At 40.5% G+C, this 17,655-nt stretch overlaps 1 protein-coding gene across 1 annotated transcript; it reads right to left on the bottom strand.

Moving 5' to 3' along the window:
* Positions 1–2,412: 2,412 nt before the first annotated feature.
* LOC123078488 (regulator of telomere elongation helicase 1 homolog) lies at positions 2,413–16,703 on the bottom strand. Its single transcript, XM_044501019.1, has 25 exons — positions 16,485–16,703; positions 16,114–16,379; positions 15,768–15,907; positions 15,360–15,441; positions 15,099–15,249; positions 14,484–14,646; positions 14,217–14,393; positions 13,903–14,027; positions 13,623–13,677; positions 12,915–13,056; positions 12,650–12,804; positions 12,470–12,561; positions 12,289–12,396; positions 12,139–12,207; positions 11,535–11,621; positions 10,778–10,837; positions 6,821–6,936; positions 6,225–6,282; positions 6,008–6,098; positions 5,475–5,530; positions 4,932–5,387; positions 4,657–4,802; positions 4,352–4,458; positions 2,751–2,834; positions 2,413–2,617 (listed from the first exon to the last, which is right to left on the bottom strand). Exons 1-23 carry the CDS (start codon positions 16,584–16,586, stop codon positions 4,380–4,382), a joined length of 2,976 nt encoding a protein of 991 aa, XP_044356954.1. The 5' UTR covers positions 16,587–16,703; the 3' UTR covers positions 2,413–2,617; positions 2,751–2,834; positions 4,352–4,379.
* Positions 16,704–17,655: the final 952 nt, after the last annotated feature.

Raw genomic sequence — 17,655 nt, 5'->3', positions numbered from 1 at the left:
GAGTGGATTTATCTTGTCATGGCTTGTATGAAATTAGTGAAATACTCGGTTAAATTTAATGGGAAGTTATTGGATTCTTTCATACCCGCGAGGGGGCTTCGTCAAGGTGACCCTTTGTCGCCCTTTCTATTCTTATTTGTTGTTGACGCCTTGTCTGTTTTGGTGCATAAGTATGTGGCAGAGGAGGGCCTAAGGGAAGTGACTATTTGTCGCAGGGCCCCTACTATCACACATCTGTTATTCGCAGACGACTCTCTTTAATTTTTTGAAGCATCACCACAACAGGCAATGTTGGTTAAAGATTTGTTGAGCACTTATTCGTCTTCAACAGGGCAACTCATAAACCCCTCAAAGTGTTCCATTCTTTTTTCCGACAAATATCCTAGTGCGGTGGTGGATGAAGTGGAAGGAGTTTTGGATATCTCTCAACAGGTGTTCGACCCAAAGTATTTGGGTCTGCCGGTTCCCGATGGAAGAATGAATAAGGGTATGTTTGAAACAGTGCAGGCCAGCCTCAGTAAAAGTCTTGTTGATTGAAGTGAGCAGTATATGTCTTCTGGTAATAAGGAAATTCTCGTAAAAGCAGTTGCCCAAGTAATTCCCACATATGTTATGAGTGTTTTCATTTGCCCGTATCGGTCTGTGATGATCTTACTCATATGATGCGGCAATCCTGGCGGGGAGTTGAGAAGGGCAAAAGGAAGATGGCATGGCTGAGTTGGAATAAAATGGTATTACCAAAGTCTAAAGGGGGTATGGGTTTCAGTGATATGTGTGCTTTTAACCAGGCTCTTCTAGCAAAACAAGCATGGAGACTGCTGGACACCCCACAAAGCTTATGTGCACGTTTATTGCGTGCGAAGTACCTAGAGGGTAATTTGTTAGATACATTGTTTTCTGGGAATTCGTCGGCTGTCTGGAAGGGGATTGAATATGGACTTGAGTTGCTCAAGAAGGGTGTGATTTGGCGAGTTGGTAATGGGCAGTCTGTTAGAACGTGGCGGGACCCTTGGATCCCTACAGGCCCGTCCTTCAGACCAATTACACCATAGGGCAACTGCAGGCTCAACTATGTTTCAGACTTCTTAGATGAACATGGTGTATGGAATTCTAAACTTTTATCACAATTTTTTTGGCCAATGGATGTTAAGGAAATTTTGAAAATCAGGGCGTCACCAAGGCAACGGGGGGATTTTATTGCCTGGCAGCCAGAGAGCACATGCATGTTTACTATTTGTAGTGCTTACTGTCTAGCCATGAGTACACATGAGGACCAATTTGGTAATGAAGCCTCTAGCTCCTGTCCGGATGGGTCGAGGAGACTTTGGAATCTAGTTTGGCAATCTAGTTTGGATTCTCAGTTGTAGGAAATGGCTAATTGCTGATCAAATGATCCAGCTGAACAGGCTAAGGAGAATTCTTCTTCCTGTAGCTATAAGGGATGTGGGCAAGGATATTTCTAGACGGACGTGGAATATTAAGGGCATATACAATGGGGCGCTAATGACGGGCGCTAAGGCTAAAAATCCCGGCCGTTTTGCTAGCGCGGAGAGAAATTCCTGGCGCCTACTAGCCCGCGACGCCAGTCTTGGCACCGAGCGCTTCAGTTCACGGATAAGCTAATTTGATGAGAGAGAACAAGCGTCTCACAGCTCGCCAGCGTTGGATGCCGAGGCGCTTTTACCCGGACGCTCTTTTATGTTTATTCCTTAAGCATCTACGCAAGCGCCTGCACATTGGAGATGCCCTAAGAAGAAATTCAATGTTAAATCTGTCTACAACCATTTGTATGACATGGGTCAGGACAGATCTTTCAAGCATTCGTGGAAAGCTGAGACTCCGTTAAAAATAAAAACCTGGTTGTGGCTAATTTGGCATAATGCTATAGCTATCAAGGACAATATGCTGAAAAGAAACTGGGCAGATGACCCTTTGTGGCGATTCTGCCCAGAGAATGAGGATATTAATCACCTCTTCTTTGGCTGGAACCTGTAGGTCTTTCCGTTTTTGGTTGTTTCTCGTTTTGCATCAAGACGCTTTATATTTGTTCAATTATCTGATGATAGATTGATAGTGGAACCCAATCCAATATGGATTGTATAGAAGAAGAAAAATCTCGCTACACATTCTGTCGGTTGCCAAACACGCCCATGGTTTTGTTATTTATTTTCTGGATTTAGGTAGGTTATTAGTTCATACAAAAAAGTCATTAACTTCCACTTTCAGTGTAGCAAACTACGTACTCCCTCCGTTTCAAAATATAAGTCTTTTAAGAGATTCCAATAAGGGCTACATACGGAGCAAAATGAGTGAATCTACATTCTAAAATATGTTTATATACATCCGTATGTAGTTTCTTAGTGAAATCTCTAGAAAGACTTATATTTAGGAACGGAGGGAGTACAACATAAGTTCAACACAACAACCATAAGCTAAGCCCATTGCTGAAAACCTGGGAATGCTCATTAAACTAAATGTACCAGAACCAAAGTGCCGAGAATGCGTTATTAAACCTATTTCCAGAAACATAATACAGGATAATTACATTGTTTAATTTACAGTTGAAGATCCCTACACATACTCCACAACATGTGCAATGCACTGATTGGGATGAACCCTGCAGATTCAGATGTAGATTAGTTGTTTTTTAGCCAAGCAATGATATAGATCAATTGACAACTCTCTTTTTGATAAATTTAAAGAAAGCTTCGCTTCAGCAACTATTACATCAGATAGCTTCAAGAACTTACACTTCTTCAACAGATCCATCAGTTAATTGCATGAATTCAGTGGAATTCTTTGGGCTTGCTGCTTGAGGTTTTTCCACATTTCATCTGCAGATGCACAACATGGTCAGAAACTCGAATAGTCTTATCAGCTAATATAGATAATCAATGAAATGGACCATTTAGGTCATGGATATTCGAGAATACTAGGAAACAGAAAAGCATATCAAATATTGTGTAGTAAATACAAATATTCTAAACATCATACCTGATTCTCATGCTAAATTTAATAAGAGCACTTCAAAAAGAAAAGATTTTAATAAGGAGTAAAGATATATTATTCTCTTCTTTCTTCCTTGAAATATTAAACAACAAGCTCTCATTAACTAATTGCCATAATCCCAATTGTAAGAACACTAAAAAGCTACTCCATCCCCAAAACGAATGGTGCTTTTGGCTTTTCAGTCTTCAATGTATGGCTTTGATTACCGGATATTCAATTCGGTGCCCGGGCTCATCTGCACCCGGTGAACAGTAAATTCAAAAAAAAAACTAAAAAATTCAAAAACTTCTGAAAAAAAAAAGTAAGTGAAAGATGTTCCAACGCGTGATGTTCCTGCCAAATTTCAACTAGTTCGGACATCCGAGGAGCTCATGGCAAAAAAGATTAAAATCGGTCAAAACAGTATGAACAGTGACCTTTCTTACAGCCCTAAATTTGTCCTTTTTGCTGAGAGCTACTGAAATGTTCAAACTCCACGAAATTTGGCACGGACTTCATGCACATGAGCATCTAGCATCACAAAAAAATTCATTTATTTTTTCCACCATTTTAAATGAATTTACTGTTCACCTCTGGTGCAGATGCACCCGAGAACGCCGCGTCCAAATCTCTTATAGTATGTCTACAAAGTTAGTATCAAGACATGGTATTTTGCAAGATAAACACAACGATACCATTCGTATCCGCCTAATCCATATACTTTGGTGTATATCAGTGGTCAAAGTAGTGCATCGAAGACCGCGAACAGTCAAGCATGCCTTACATTTTGGAGGGAGTAATTTAGGTGTGGCATGCAACCACGCATGCCCAAAGTGACATGCAACCTAAGTACTGCGTCTGTTTCAAGATATCTATTTTCAGTCTGCCATGCGCACAGGCCAAGAAAAGAATACATCAAAAATGATTGTGCATTTATGCATACCTTAGTGAAATGGCATGCTGCAACAATTTAACATCTACCAGCACAATTTTCATACAAATCCAAATAGCTTAGTGTGTATTATTGGTCAGAGTTTTAAAATTTTGACTGCACATTCCATGGCAAGATCTATTAACAACATAGGTAGTATCACAAATAATAAAGTACTACCTCCGTCCCAAAATATAAGACGTGCAAAAAGTCTTATATTTTAGGACGGAGGTAGTATTATGTTGGCAAGGTTTAGTTTGTATTAGTGGTCAGTGTTTTAAAAGTTTGACTGCACATTCCAAGGCGAGATCTATTGGCAACAGAGGTAGTATCACGAATAATAAAGTATTATGTTGGCAAATAGTCAGGGTAAGGTACACTGCAACTATCATTTAATAAATACCATCACAATAAAAGTGGAGCGAAACATGCCTTTAAATATGTGCAACAGATGATGTCATTATGTATTAGCCATGGTATATTTTCGAACAAGCTGCTCATATAATGGAAGATGATTCTTAGAAACGAAGACCCTGAACCTGTAAGCAGATGAAAACAAGATATATCAAAGGTTTGATACTCCCTCTGTCCCAAAATAAGTGACTCAACTTTATATTAAGTTTGTACTAAAGTTAGTACAAAGTTGAGTCACTTAATTTGGGACGGAGGGAGTAGTTAATTCTCTGTTAAGTCCTGAGCACAATAAATAATGAAGATTACAGCACATGTAGTTTTACCCTTCAAGAAGTGTGAGTCGCCCTGGAGAAGAAAACAGTTTCGCTATTGCTTCTAGTGAGTCTTTGATGTGCATGGTTTTCAATTTTAAGGCCTTCATAAATTCAACAAACTCTCCATACTCTGCAGTACTGAGCTTTTCTCGAGCCTAATAGAAATATCCAAAGTTAAGGATTATTATACATGACTGCAAAAATAAACACATTAACAAGATAGCAGTTACTCCGCAAAGCACAAGACAAAATCAAATTACAGAGAGCAAGCACAAGCAGCATACCAGCTTCAAGAAGGCCGGTCCAGTAGTAGATTCCTGGCCTCCACATCTTTCTTGAATAGCCTCATTCTTTTCACATGCTTGTTCAATGGTACTTCTTTTTGATGGAGGTGTAGATTGTTGACCTCGGTTTCCAGTCAAAGCTCTCGACTCAACATTATGTTTCAATTGTGAAGAGACATCTGCTATTTTAGCCTTCTTAAGCCTCATAGACTTTAAGGTATGTTCCTTCAATTGTCCATGCATGGTCGCATTATCGATCAAATCAACAACCTGAGAATCCTGAGAAAATTGGCCCCTTGAGGATGTGAGCTGTGAAGAAGTGGAACAGCCATGTTTCATAGGAAGGGTAGTGCGATTGGCAGGAGTGATCTGGGTAAACTTCATATAGTTGTTTTTTCTGGTGGTTGCATTCAATGATACTGTAGTTCCCTGGTGCTCATTTACTGCTGTGGCAGGCTAGCAAGAGATAGAATATCATCTATAAACCGGAAGAACTAAACGGAATACTGATTATCGAAGTGAATGCAAAGTATATAGACATACCGAGTCAGATAGAATCTCCTGCGGCAGACATTTGTCTGCAGGCGGTGTAACGCTATCTGCATGCAACAGCATTTTTGCAATTCTTAAATGGTAACTAAAAAATATCAATAAAGTAAGAAATTAGCATAAACAATGTTGCAGATCAGCCCAAATACAATACTCTCTCCGTTCCAAAATATAAGGTGTATTAAGTTTTTTCAAAAGTCAAACATGCACAGCCCAAATTCAATATAATAGTAATTAAACACAGCAATTCATAGCATATAAACCAGAACAGCAAGAAATGTCATGTTGTTCATTTCCATTGTTGTGCTGTACAACATGGACCAACCTATAATCAGCATTCAACAGCCGGTTTAGTCACCATTTAAGCCCATGTTTAGCAAGCTTCAAAGATCAAACCATCAAGAAGCAAACCAGGCAAAAGTTGAAATAACAATCAATTAAATATTTCAGCGGACGTCAACTGGCATTAAAAGAATGACAAAAGCAAACAAAGAGTATCATCTCAAGATTCAAAACAGGGTCCTTACCATTAGAGTCCATCTCTTTTGGGTCTACACAAACTTTATCCCGGAAAAATCTTGTCAATGTTTGAACTACTTCCCCATACTTAGAGTAGCACTGCAGGGAAAATATTAGTAGAGATATCTCAAAGAAGCAGGATAAAATCAATAAGCATACCTTTATACACAAGGAAAATATTAGTAGAGATATCTCAAAGAAGCAGGACAAAATCAACAAGCATACCTTTATATAAGGTTTGAGCCAGTAGGACATCTGGGATTGGTAATTTGGCCACACAAACCTGCAAATCATGTGCAGTGTCAAGAATCTCACTTAATTCAAAAGGATAGCTCTTAAAAATTCATTAAAAAGCTTTCTAACCACATGAGATTCAAGATAAAAAGCCATTGGACATAGTGTAACCATGTGATCCTTGAAATTCTATATGTTAAGTTGACCTTAGATAACAGAACCAAACAGGATATCTTGATATTTCAAGGTGATCCTTTTCAAGGATTATTGAAAGTGTCTTCTTATGCTAGGTGGATTGTCTCCTTCAAAAGGGACATTTGGCACATTTCTCATTGACTGGTTAAGCTCTTTAACAATGTAAGGGCTAGGGTTGCTGTAGAGGTTTCCCCTACTGTTTCCTCATCAAAAACGTATATACTTACAGAAATGTCATCTGGAATGCTAAAACAGCAGACATGTAAACAGAGGAAACGCACAAAGTAAACGCGGAACACTGAAAACACTTTATTGTGGTGTTATCCCATTGGGAGGTTTAGCAGAAAACTATGCATATACTCCTTGCAAGGAACATTTAACTGGATTTAGACCTTTCGTCACAGTAAATAATTGCTCCATAGTCATGGCGATGTCTGATGACGCGTCCAACAGCCTGATTGACAGCCCTTGCTGCTTGTTGTACATACCACTCCTCTCCTGTCAAAGCCTACAAGATGTTTAAAATTCATTTTAAATTCCAAGTATGTAAGCAGAGGGATGGAATTACATTACAACAACAACAACAACTAAGCCTTTAGTACCAAACAAGTTAGGGTAGACTAGAGCTCATGGTTCTGGCACGTGGATAGCTAACTTCCGCACACCCCTGTCCATGGCTAGTTCTTTGGTGATATTCCAGTCCTTCATATCTCTCTTTGCGGACTCCTCCCATGTCAAGTTTGGTCTACCCCCGACATCTCCTGACATTATCAGCACGCTTTACCGTCCGCTATGCATTCGAGCTTCTGAGACACTTTAACCGTCCGCTATGCATTCGAGCTTCTGGAGACGCTTTAACCGTCCGCTATGCATTCGAGCTTCTGGAGGCCTGCGTTGTATATGCCCAAACCATCTCAGACGATGCTGGACAAGTTTCTCTTCAATCGGTGCTACCCCAACTCTCACGTATATCATCATTCCGGACCCGATCCTTTCTAGTGTGGCCACACATCCATCTGAAAATCGCATCTCCGCTACACCTAATTGTTGAACATGACGCCTTTTAGTCGGCCAACACTCAACGCCATACAACATTACGGGTCGAATCGCCATGCCATAGAACCTGCCTTTTAGCTTTTGTGGCACTCCAGAAGCTTTGTGCCACTTCATCCATCCGGCTTTGATTCGATGGCTCACGTCTTCATCAATATCACCATCCTTCTGCAGCATTGACCCCAAATATTTAAAGGTGTCCTTCTGAGATACCACCTGCCCATCAAGGCTAACCTCCTCGTGCCTAGTAGTATTGAAACCACACCTCATGCCTAAAACCTTTCAATTCCAAAGTTTCCTCCATAGCTCTAACTTCCTATTAACCCCCGTCCGACTATCGTTGACTAGCACCACATCATCCGCAAAGAGCATGCACCATGGGATATCTCCTTGTATATCCCTTGTGACCTCATCCATCACCAAAGCAAAAAGATAAGGGCTCAAAGCTGACCCTTGGTGCAGTCCTATTTTAATCGGGAAGTCCAATGTCGCCATCACACCATATGAAGGTCCTTCTTATACTGAGGGACAACACTCTCTCCAGGTATCACCTTACAATCTCGGAAAGCACGCATGTCTCTTTTTAAAGAGGGTTTAGCTATGATCATGACGTAGGCTAAAGCTAAGCTTAAGACATCTTCTCCTTAATTCCTGATGCCTTAGCCAAACCACCATGCACCCCCACGAAACATGTGTTAGATGTACCCACGTGGCCATTCAGGTCTCCTCTTGTTAAGAGGTTGTCGCCAGTAGGTACGCTCATAACCTTGTCTTCCACGCATTCCCAAAACTCCCTCTTGGTGTTCTCACTGTGGCCTACTTGCGGGGCATACGCGTTGATAACATTAAGAACTAAGTCCCCAACTACCAGCTTCACAGGGATGGAATTACATTGCATGCATAAAGTACATTTGTTTCAAGTTCCCGATATAAACACATCTAATTGATTAAAGGAACAACAATATGACTAAGGAACTTTTCGGCGGAGGTTTATTTCTTAAAGCAAGACGGCCTAAATGGCACTTAGACTATTGATCATGTATAAGATTAGGAAGAGTGATAACTTCTACCACAAATTTATTTGAAAGGTTCCATATCAAAGAAAATATTGCTGGAAGCCCGTCAGACTCCACCTGTCGAGGACTAGACATAGGAAATGCTGAAAATGAACTTGTGCAAGCCCTTGGATATATATTCTCATGGATGTGAACTGCCTAAAACCTGTAGAGGGTAGTGTTGGACGCTAGTCATTTTACCCCGAGAGCGAGTAGTTTCAGGTACCTTCTTGAACCAGCCATGCTACCATGGGGGTATTTGTCAAGGATTCAAGTTCGTTGACCCTTGCCTGATTCGAAAAAAAGGGTCCTACCCTAGAGCTTGTAGAGATTCATGATCAAGGATGGACTTCATCGGCAATGCAAATCGAATCCAGATTTCAGGCTTCACATCATCTTGCGCATCAGCCAGACTAACAGTACTCCCCCCCCCCCCCCCCCCCCCCCGCGCGCGCGCGGGAGGGTAAAAAATTGAAACATAATTGGTCTGTATATAATTTTCAGGACGTTATATGGTTTCTGGTGTTTGTGCAGCATAAAAGTTTTGATTTCAATGTGTACCGATCTGCTTATACCTTTGCGCGCGCGGGGGGTGGGGGGCTAAGGGAGGGCATTTTGATTACATCGACGCGGACCTTGGTTCCACTAACTTCTAAGGTGACAACGCATTTTATCATTACTTTGACAGTGACAAAATTACTTTTTTAGATCATTTTGAATATCTATAATCTTGAGGTACACTTCTGACTTTGCCAACATATCCACCTTTCCCAATCACACGTATCCCTGTAGCATGGTAAGAAAAATACATGCAACACATACGTCCTCCCATGTTTTCCGGATCAGTGGAAGAAGTCGGCGGGCGCCATCCTCCAGTTGGCCAATGCCGTCGAAGGTGAACTCCAGGTCATTGTGTCATTCGCTTAGGTGAAAATTTTGAGATAATCCCATCCTAACGTGTCGTTGATATTCTTTATACTTCTTGGGGAATGCAGGATAGGAGGGCACTTTCACGGGGGGGGGGGGGGGGGGGCATGAGGAGCAAGGTGACGCTACTGAGTGTAATTTTGTGTAGTTTTTTCAGTGATGTTGGGCGAATTTTGTTTGGAGTTTTGTGATCTGATTTTGTGTGTGGTTGTATCGAGATGTACGTTACTTACACATGTGACATTCTCGGGTGACACTATGTGTGCGCATTCTGTGTTGTATGGTATTCCCTCCGTCCGAAAAAGCTTGTCCCTCAAATGGATGTATCTAGCACCAATGTTAGTGCTAGATACATTCATTTCAAGGACAAGTGTTAGCTATCAGCATATCAATACTTTGGATTGTTTGATTAGCTTGTTCATCTTAAGCTCTTTCATTACGATGTACACGTGCTAACTGAATACATTTAAGTTTGAGTACTCACGCAATTTACCTCTATCTCTACTTACTTTCATATATGTCTGCCAGTCGATGAACTTAGTAAAATGTAACAGAACAGAATAATATTTCCAATTAAGTCACGGTGATTCAATGCTTCAAAGGGACCAATTATATAAGATTTTTTTTCTTTGTCAGAAAAATCTTCATAAATTTCCTTTCAACTCTGAGGCCTGCGTGGTGAGAAGATGTTTCGATTTGTACACTAGGTGACTTCAGCAATTTCTTCTTTGTGCATCCCCATGAAGTCTTATGCACTTAACAAATCAACCAACGCTCGTCTACTTCCATAAACCAAGTTTGGGATGGTGTGAGTTAAATGCTCACAGCAAGCGCAACACAACAACTCTTCTCAAAAAACAAGCGGAAGGACGAATGATTTGGGATGGCGTGGTGCTTGAGGTGACTGAGAAACACGACAGCCATGGCGGGTGGGGCTAGACAGGACACGAAGGAGAGGATTAAAGAGGGCAAAATAAACATGAGCTTCACATCAACATGGTCAGCACTGGCAGGGGAGCACGGAGACAAGACCTCCATTGTCGGTAGCGATGCAAACGTTGTGAATTACAATGATGTTTGATCCATGTCTCTATATCCGAGTTTATTATTCTCTGGCAATGCATGGGCAGTCAACTAGTATTAGGTAGAGATAGAGATTACTGGTGGCATAAGGGGTAAATTTTAGCAACTCCGCAACTTCGGTGATGGACGAAAAAATAGGGGAGAAACATTCCTCCATTTAATATTACATATAAAATAATATTAAGAGAATCAACCATAGAAAATTCAAAATTTAGTATAGAAAATATTAACCTTTGGGTTTTTGTTAGATGGTTTAGCCTGCTTATCCAAATACTCACGCTTGAGCCGAACCTGAAACAACCACAAAGGGAAAACATCAAGATTTACTAAAGCAATAAAGGGCAATGAAACTACTTTTTTTGGGTAACACAAACATTATATATTTCTGAAACTTGAGAGCTATATGTCTCCCCGAACAGAAAAATGGAGGTTCTCACATCATGACTGTATTTGTAGGGTAGGAGACGAGTAGCTGACAAACAATTCTTTTATTTCTGTACAAGGTGTCAAAAGCTTATGCAGATTCAAAAACTCCGGAACGTAAGATATTTTCTCAGAAAAAGAAAGATCAGAAAATATTTCCAGCCTAGCTACAGCACCAATTCAAGTTTTACAAAAAGGAAAATGAAGTACTCCCTCCGTTCCATATTTGTTGTCGCTGATTTAGTACAACTTTGTACTAAATCAGCGACAACAAATATGGAACGGAGGGATTATATTCTGAACGCATGCACCAAACCCAATGTTGAAGGTAACATAGGTAACTCTTCTGGAAGACAATTGCCAGTGGAAAAAGAAAAAAAACTTCACTGGTTGTAAGATGGAAAAAGTAGGCATCATACCCTTCCAGTAAAATAATGTGGTTAATAGCTTGTCATGCTTTTTCCAACCAATTAGAGTTTCACTAGTAATCCCCTCTTACTATACTATGATAAGGATGGGAATCCACAGAAAAAATGATGAGGACGGGAAACAAGACAAGGAAGACCTTAGGATCAGTCGGGGTGGAGAAGGGCATTCCAGTAACTATTACAGCTCTCCCAGCACGGTCAGCAAAATCAAGACCCTCACTAACCTGTGAAAGTATAAAATGCATAAATAATGATGTGCAATCTTTTAATGTCAACTAAACAGCTACAATTTGAAATGTGCACCCCTAACATAACAATAAATCCATCCTTTGAATAACGCTTTAGTTAACTGTAGCACCGCAGTCAAACAGCTTGTCTGTTTACTCATACTCATCGTGCCACAAATGAGCATTCCCTATTAACCATTCTGTTTTAGACTTTTAGTATGACATTACATTGTTCATAAGACAGTCATCCAACAATAATACAGCTTCTATTAGCACTACAGCATTCTTTCTTTATAGTCGCTGAAAACTGAAACATTCGTTGTCTTCTGACACATAGAAAATTATTGAAATTAAGAATTGTAAATTTACAATAGATCAAGTAGCACAATTAGACTTGGGAAAGAATGATTTAACAGAAAGAAACGTTAAACTTTTAGCAAAAGAAAACTAAAATCAATATTTCATCAGAAGCTACAATACAAAACAGAAGCTGCAAGAATGAACAAGAACAAACTTTGCCGCGACAAACTGCGAAAAAAATTGCCCCAGAAGTAGAGGGATCGCGTAATTTGGCCGCATAATCCTGCAAATCACATGGTATAGAGTTATCTGAGCTTATGAAAAGTTCAAAGTTCAAGTGGGAACTAATAAATGATCTCAAAACCTCAATTGCATTTGGGAAGTTTGAAGACTGCCTAGGCTCTATAACTGGCTGCTTATGCTTGCACATTCTCTGCCATATTGTGCTATCATCCACTGAATGTTCATGGTTCTGCAAGGGATTCAAAATGCTCAAGGACAAATAACACAGACGGTTGGGATTAACTCATGGCAATTACACAGACCCTATTTTTCCAGTAGTCGATACACTTGTCCATCATAGAATATGAAGGAAAGAAAACAAGGAGACCATCTGGCACAATACGGGCAAAATTAACTGCAAAACAAGCACAAACATCAAATGCATACAGCAGCTAATTCAAAATACAAGCAGCTGCATACTGTTCAAACTTTGAACTGCCTACCTATAACAGTGCCCAATTCTTGTTTGTATTTTACAGTCTCACGTGTCCGATAAGAAGAATTAAGTGGGTGTCCTGATGGCCCCACAGGCACAACTCCAACCCAGATTTGATCTTGAGAAATGACATGAGGATTCTCTAGCCTGACAGGGAACTCACTGCATGCATGGAAACATATTGCATCGACATCAAATAGAGAAATAAACATACAGGCAAAGGTTCAAGTCGATAAACAAGTAAAGGAGAATTAAACTAGAGTTTTACTTACAGGTTTAATTCCATGGCAAGCGAGTCTAAGGGAGATAAAGTTCCAGAAGTTAAAATAATGGAGCGTACACCCAACTTCAGAAATTCCTCCATAGCCAGCCCTGGGTTAAAACACCACCAACTAAGAGTCCTTGAAGCCTTACCTGCAAATACATGAAAATGTTCATGGCAGACAATACAACCAGTTGATCATTGAAGGAGACTAACTGACGTCAACATATTAATGACTTAAATGTGCTTTTCTATAATTCTATGGTTACAAGGAATTATGAAACTGCCTGGAGTCAATGGAAGTTATGCATGTACTCCCTCCGTTCCAAAATAGATGACTCAACTTTATACTAACTTTAGTACAAAGTTAATACAAAGTTGGGTCATCTATTTTGGAACGGAGGGAGTAACTTAGAATTAATCAAGTGACAGAGAAAGACTAAATGCTCCGTGCTTTAGTACAAATCTTGATGGCGGATTTTGCGGCTCCCACCACCATTATTTAGATAAAGGGATTATAATTATGCTTATGTTACAGATATGATATAAGAAAGGAACAGATAAGTCCTTCAAAAAAAAGGAACAGATAAGTGAGAGCAAAAAAACATTTCAGGTGAACGTATTCAGTACCAGATATGGTTATGAGTCATGGAACCAAATAAAATCAGATAAAAATGAACACGTGCAGTATAGAATAATAGGTATGCTTTGTACTTACCGAAAACTTGCAATGAGTCACCAGATGTCTGTCGAGATGATTCATTCACATGAAACTGGAAACAAAATATTTGAGTCTGGTTGTAAGAGCACACAATTGCCAATAAAGTACGCAAGCGTATACTGCAAAGCATGGAAAGAGAACGGATGACAAGACTACGAGTGAAGCCATACTAGAAGTCATACATATATCATCATCATACATACATGGATGTGTATGATTCATCACCCAATAGTAACAGATGAGAGAAGTAACAGTTACACAAGGCAGAGAAACTTACACTATAATACTTCGCATGGTTTTGACCACCACCCTTAAATATTATGTCAAGCATATCTCTAATTGTTTCCAATCTAGACACAGTAGATTTTGCCTTAACACCAGCTTTAGTTTCACCAGAATTTCCTGAATATGTAGAATAAAACAACGGAGCTCAGCTACTGCATAAACCATGAAAATCTACAGAAATTTCAATGTGGTCAACTGAAATAACAAAACAAGACTCTGGAAAGATTGGCAGGTTTGGTGTTAACTAACCACAAAGAAAATGAAATGGATTCAAATGGAAAAAGGAATCATACAACAGACAATTACCTTCCTCGAGCAGTAGAGAAGCACTATCGATAGTCTCAATAAGCTTTTTGGATGTTTCAGACGTAATATTCAGTTCAGAGAGGAACTCGTATATGTAACTCCCAGGCTTTGTGTAACCCAGCTCCTTGGAATCAATTACAAGCTCACCGATTTTTTTTTCAAGTGCCATTAAAAGAGCTGGAAAAAGAGTTCCACTATTAACATGAGGAAAACTCACTTTCACAATCATCAAACTGAAAGGTAAATGATGTGAGAACTTTCAGTAACCTTTGAGGATAGCATAGTTTTCTGGGTCAAATTGTTTTTCAGCAGAATTTTCAATGGACCTCTTGAATGAACACAATTGGATGCATTCTTGAGCTTCCGTGATGCAAGAAGTGAGGTTGCTGGTAAGCAAGTCAAAAGAGGCAGCATCTGCACATATACTCTCCTGAATAAAAAAGTGATTGCAAATTCAAAACAAACCACGAGGATATTGCAAGAATATTGTCTCAAAATGGACATCAGGAATATATGTTTTTGCAACTGGGTTCTTCAAAATTCAAGGCTAAAGTGCATCAAGAGAGTTCAGTTATTAAGTTAAATAACATATTAAGTTTCGTGCACCAACCAGTACAACCAAAAGTCCGAACTTACGGAGAAGGTTGGGCAATCCACATATAACACCCCCTCCCATGTGTGGCTTGATAAGGCCTAAACTTGGACCGAAGGAGGGCGAGCATTTAAATGAAAAATGCAAAAGCCAAGACTTGAACCCAAGACCTCTTGGGTTTGATACCATATTAAGTTTCATACACCAACCAGTAGAACCAAAAGTCCAAACTTATGGAGAAGGTTGAGCAATCCATATATACTTAAACAATTATGTGCATATTTCCTTACCAGATTGTGTGCTTCATCAAATATAAGTACTGCATTGTTCCATGATATGCCAGTTAAGGAACGCCGATTTCCCGGATCAATGAGATAGTTATAAGGAGCAAATAAAATATCAACCGACTTGGAAAGCTCCCGGGAAATGTAATATGGGCAACTACAGTAAAAAACAACAAATGTTATTTGGAAGAATGCATATGCATGTCTGGTTCAGTGTCTGTATAGTGTATAGTATGCAAGTTAGGAAGAATGAAATATAAAACTTACGGTCCCTTGGTTCTCCCAATATTAACCAAGTCTTCAATGTCAAAAGGCTCACTCCCAAGCTCGGTGTTGTTTTTCATGTAATCTACAAGAAATGCCATCGTGTGTAATCATATGGTTAATTAACAAACAACATTCATTTTTTTAATGGGCCATAACAAATTAAGGTAGCAAGGAGAAGAAAGGGAGATTGCATACAAATATCTAACCAACATAACAAAAAGAACATAGCATCTGTATTAAAGGGCAGTTACATACATCAGCCTATAGGTTGTAGCAGTTACAGCAACACACCTAGTATAAATTTAAAAACTTGGAAGCAGGGTTGCAAGGTTCCATCACTGCCGCTTATTTTTGTGTAGAGCCAATTTTAAGGACCTGTGTACCAAGAAAAGATGTAGTTGCACTTACCAGTGACAATGTTGTTATGACGGCACAAGCGCTTCTTGCAGAGGTAGTGGCAACCATTGTTCTGTGCTTTTCCCCGGAGTTTGCTCACTTCTTCATGGATGCACATCTGCTCACGGGAGCCCAGCACTGCCATTTTCGGCCTGTGAAACGTTATGCACCAAAAATCAACCACTAACAGTGAAGGGGCTATGAAATTTAGCCGAAACTAACTGCAGCTCCAGACCTCGACGACAGGACATTCATGATAAATTACTAAACAGCATACATTTCCACACAATCAGTCCTCCAATAAGAACAGAGTGCAATCACGGACAGAGGGTAATTGCTCAGAAACTATGGTATCGACCTGTAGCTGGTGGCCTTGAGCTCCTTGATCACCTGCCGAAGCTGGCTATGCGTCCGGGAGGCATAGATAATCACGGGGTACGACGATGACTGGGTCGCGGAAGCCCCAGACTGCTGGCTCCCTGATGGCTGGCTGCCTCCCCCGCCCCCACCTCCGCCACCGCCCCGCAGAAACTCCCCGAAGGTGCGCCGCCAAGCGAGCGCGGAGCAGAGCAGGCAGAGCGTCTTCCCCGTCCCCGTCGGGCTCTCGAGCAGCGCGTTATTACCCTGTACATCGATACGGAGATGAAGTGAAAACGAGCAAGAAGAAATGGAGGAATGGGTGGCGCGGGGTAGGGTTTGGTGCTGGGGTTTTTGGGATTGGTTGGTCACCTGTTGCAGTGACTGGAGGACGCGGTCCATGTAGGTGATCTGGCAATCGTAGGCATCGTAGGGGAAGTCGACGTCCACGCCGCGGATGCGGTAGACCGGCATTGCGGCGGCCGGAGGGGGAGATGGAGGAGGGGTCGGGGGTACGATGGGGAAGCTTGCGGGGGAAGGAGAGGGGAAGGGGACGAGAACCAAAAGAGAGGATTTGGGGAGTATTTACTGCTCCCGAGCTCAAATCAACCTCATGGGCAGTAATAAAATCATAAGAAAGACTGATTTTGTATTTGCAACAGACATTGTTGAATGTTCTACATATTTGCAGATGTCTGTGAAGAAAAAGCATACCTAATGCCCTGCGCGAAGAAACAAATTTGAGGCTCCAAAAAGATTTCTTTAATATTATTTTGGGGCGCTGATTTTGTTATTTTGGCCAGGCCTCCAAAAATGTGATTTCATTACGAAAATTTGCAGTCATACAGAAAACTAAGCAATGTTTCTTGCAAAAAAATAGATTTTTAAAATTCTTCTACTTTTTTATTTTTATTGTTCAGTGCGGGAGCATTTGAGTTCGGGATTAGAAGGACACACTCGCAATTTAACATTCATATTCATATTTGTATGACAATGCATGAACATTATAAACGCAATAGTGAACGCCTCCTTCCCTAAGAAAAAAGTCTAGGGTTTCTTTGCCTCCCACCGGTGCCGCCGTCGATCCGTCTCATCTCCGGTGGCCTTAGATTCAAGGCAGCGCAGTGGTTCTGAAGGAAATATGGCCTAGAGGCAATAATAAAGTTGTTATTTTTATATTTTCTTATATCATGATAAATGTTTATTATTCATGCTAGAATTGTATTAACCGGAAACTTGATACATGTGCGGATACATAGACAAAACACCGTGTCCCTAGAAAGCCTCTACTATACTAGCTCGTTAATCAAAGATGGTTAAGTTTCCTAACCATGGACATGTGTTGTCATTTGATGAACGGGATCACATCATTAGGAGAATGATGTGATGGACAAGACCCATCCGTTAGCATAGCATATTGATCGTTCAGTTTTATTGCTATTGCTTTCTTCATGTCAAATACATATTCTTTCGTGTCGCGGGAAACCACGGCCACCTGTGGGACTAGGAGGCCCCTTGCTGGGTCGGCAGGGGGCGATGCGTT

This window comes from Triticum aestivum, chromosome 3D (genome assembly GCF_018294505.1).
Source record: "Triticum aestivum cultivar Chinese Spring chromosome 3D, IWGSC CS RefSeq v2.1, whole genome shotgun sequence".
Lineage (NCBI taxonomy): Eukaryota > Viridiplantae > Streptophyta > Magnoliopsida > Poales > Poaceae > Triticum > Triticum aestivum.
Note: the sequence above shows the minus strand (reverse complement) of the source record. Positions and strands in the feature narration are given on the sequence as shown.